Genomic DNA, 3,719 nt, shown 5'->3' on the forward strand with positions numbered 1-3,719 from the left:
TATATATATATATATATTTATATATTTATATAGGGGCATTACTATACATAAATGCCTCGTGCTAAGAGGGACTCTAAAGTCAAACTACCGTAATAAACACATTTTTACCAAACACGAGGGAATACAACTCTTAAAGCTAACCCCCTAAAAGCTGACTGCACTCTTTACTCATTAGTACACGTATGGTCAAGACACTTAAAAACAAACAAAAAAATCAACATACATCATCATCATCATCATCATCGTTTAACGTCTGCTTTCCATGCTAGCATGGGTTGGACGACTTGACTGAGGACTGGTGAAACCGGATGGCAACACCAGGCTCCAATCTAAATTTGGCAGAGTTTCTACAGTTGGATGCCCTTCCTAACGCCAACCACTCAGAGAGTGTAGTAGGTGCTTTTACGTGTCACCTGCACGAAGGCCAGTCAGGCGATACTGGCAACGGTATGTATGTATGTATGTATGTATGTATGTATGTATGTATGTATGTATGTACGTATGTATGTTTGCATGTATGTAGTAGAATTTATTTGCCAACATAATGTGGAAGTCTTGACTAGGACTGCTACTACTGTTTAACCCCAGGAAAACATCTTCCTCAGTACTGGACAACCACCTGGCTAGTGAAATAACCCAGGAACCATTGGTCTGTTGAAACTGCCAACAGCTACAAAGGAGGAGTGAGCTCCCTTGCTTATGGTATGTCTCAGACACAGATCATGTGTCGATAAACCAGCTGGAAAAGATGTTTTCCTGAGGTTAAAAAGTAGTAATATAGTCCTCGTCAGGACTGCCATGTTATGTTGGCAAATAAACTTTACTATCCAGTACTGTTAGTACATGGCTCTCAATCAGAGATTTAAAACTAGTTGTTTTTCTCCTTATATATGAGGCTGCTACATTAAAGCACCCAGTATCAGGTCTGATCAATTAGTATTGGGACTGCTGCCATAGTAACGAAGCTAAAGCATGCAGAGTGAAGCTGCTTAGCAAAGATTGACTTTGAACTCTGCTGTGCATGCATACTAAGTTTTAACGTTCTAGCTCACTTTCACTGTTTACAGCAGTGCTTGGAAGGAAGGTGTGTAGCGTGTGATCGTCACATTGACCATGACAGAAAGTTGTCATGGTGATACCTGCTCAGAGGCCAACACAAAATTGCAGAAAGTGTATGGAGAGGAGTGTATGAGGTGCATATAAGTGTACGAGTGGTTCAAATATTTCCAAGATGGCCAAAAAAATGTCGATATTGATGAATGTTTTGGGAGACCTGCAACCAGCAGAACTGAGAAAAAGATCACAGATGTGCTTGGAGTTGTGAGGGGAAATCATTGAATCACCATCCGTGAGTTATCAGAGGATGTGCAGATTAGTTACGGTTCAGTTCAGTCCATTTTCACTGAAGTTTGGATATAAGGCATGTGTCTGCCAAATTTGTGCCAAAACTTCTTTCAGCTCACCAAAAAGACAGTTGGGTTTCAGTTGCACAAGATCTCCTTGATTGTGTCGAGAACAATGAAAACGTTTTGAAAACTTTGCATAGGCCTCTGAGTGGGTATCGCCAAGTATTTGGCAAAATTTGATGCAGATTCTCTGTCATGTTCAATGCGATGATCACATGCTACACACGTTAATTCGAAGCAGAAGTGAGCTAGAACATTAAAACTTAGTGCATATGCACAGCAGAGTTCAAGGTCAATCTGGACCAAGCAGCTTTACTCTGCACGCTTTAGCTTCGTTACTATGGCAACAGTCCGGATATTTATTGATCAGTCCTCATGTGTGTATGTGTGTGTGGGGGGTGGGGTATGTGAACTTCATCTACTGAACTTCCACACTGTCTTTTCCTCTAATTTTCCCCCTGTCAGTGATTCTTTCTGTCATCCTTAACTTAATCTTCCAAAGATATACACAATCTTCCACACACATTTCCCCAACTTCTGATAAAACATTCACATCCGCTGGACAACTGAACTCCACAAAAGTGCATGACGTTTGCTCCTTGTCCTGTAGCATGACAGCTGGCCTATTGTGCTTACACCGGGTTGATGTTTTTATCAGAATATTCCTAATTTTGAAAGATGTAGATGCATTCTGGTTGTGCTGTCACTTTGTATGATCAAGGAATATCTTAACCGTCATTATTTTTCTTATGTTTATGTTTGCTAAAGAGTGATCTAATTTGTATTGCAGGATGCTGGTGAGATGGTGCGTTCTTTTGTTGGTGGTTTAGAATTAATCGTGAATCTACTCAAGTCAGACAACATCGAGGTGTTGGCTAGTGTATGTGCTGCCATTGCAAACATTGCCAAAGATGAGGAGAACCTAGCTGTCATTACTGACCACAATGTTGTACAGATGTTAGCAAATCTTACAGATACAGTAAGTGTTTATTTGGGAGATTTTTTCGTTGTTTTTTTTTTTCATGTGTACATGTACATTCATGTTGTTGTTGGCACTCCGTCACTTACGACGTCAAGGGTTCCAGTTGATCCGATCAACGGAACCGCCTGCTCGTGAAATTAACGTGCAAGTGGCTGAGCACTCCACAGACACATGCACCCTTCACGTAGTTCTCGGGGATATTCAGCGTGACACAGAGTGACAAGACTGACCCTTTGAATTACAGAAACAGGAAGTAAGAGTGAGAGAAAGTTGTGGTGGAAGAGTACAGCAGGGTTCGCCACCATCCCCTGCCGGAGCCTCACGGAGCTTTAGGTGTTTTTCGCTCAATAAACACTCACAACACCCGGTCTGGGAATCGAAACCGCGATCCTATGACCGCGAACCGCTGCCCTAACCACTGGGCCATTACACCTCCACATGTACATGTCCATTCATACATACATATATATAAACATTATCAACAGCACATTCTTAATGTATATGCTTCATGTGTTTGCCAGTTGGCTGTGATTTTTGTGTGGGGGAGATTACTCAGTAAAAGCACCTGGTGTTAAAACACTTGAAAGCCATAAATAGGCAGGACAACTCACCCTAAATCTCATTTAGGAGGGATGGAGATCAATGCTTTGCCAGTGAGTTGTCCCATCTGTCCATGACTTTCAGGTATTTTAACACTCTGCATTTTGATTACTCTCCTCCATGACTAGTCACTGCCCACCAGCAAACACACAGGTGATGTCAGTTAACTATGTTTATTACACTAGTGCTGCTTTGAGTGTTGGGCACCTCACAGAGGCAATGGCTGAGATCTTTGGCATTATGTTGTGCTTGAGAAGAAGACCCATGAAGACAAGCAAAATTGCAGTCATGGCAGATACCGGTGTCATGCAAATGGCACCCATGGCGTTAGGAAAGGCATCCAGCAGTACAAAACTGGAGTCTGGTGCAGCCTTCTACCTTACCAGCCCTGGTCAAACCATCAAACCCACACAGGTAATCTCCAGGAGCGCCTTCAGATTTAATTATCCCTTAGTGGCTTAAACACTTCTAGCCTACCACTTGAATGTTTAACCCTTTAGTGTTTAAACCGCCCATATCCGACCCAAATGATCTACCTGTTTTATGTTAAAACTGCCCAGATTTGGTATCTCACACCAACCTATAATGTCATTCTAAAAATAGGTGATAACATCATTGAAACCTTGAAGCTACAAAATAATGCATGATTAGCTTAAAACAATATGGATGAAGAAGTATTAAATTTGATCGGATAATTTGAATGCTAAAGGGTTAAACAATCCTAACTTATA

General features: G+C 41.5%; 1 protein-coding gene across 1 annotated transcript in view; it reads left to right on the forward strand.

Annotated features, from left to right (window-relative positions):
- Positions 1-3,719, forward strand: part of LOC106881768 (outer dynein arm-docking complex subunit 2) — a 52,849-nt gene that overhangs the window by 40,591 nt on the left and 8,539 nt on the right. Inside the window, exon 2 of the mRNA XM_052975364.1 lies at positions 2,197-2,385. Coding sequence (XP_052831324.1) covers positions 2,197-2,385 — 189 coding nt within the window. The remainder of the gene's footprint in view (positions 1-2,196; positions 2,386-3,719) is intronic.

Source organism: Octopus bimaculoides, chromosome 21, assembly GCF_001194135.2.
Source record: "Octopus bimaculoides isolate UCB-OBI-ISO-001 chromosome 21, ASM119413v2, whole genome shotgun sequence".
Lineage (NCBI taxonomy): Eukaryota > Metazoa > Mollusca > Cephalopoda > Octopoda > Octopodidae > Octopus > Octopus bimaculoides.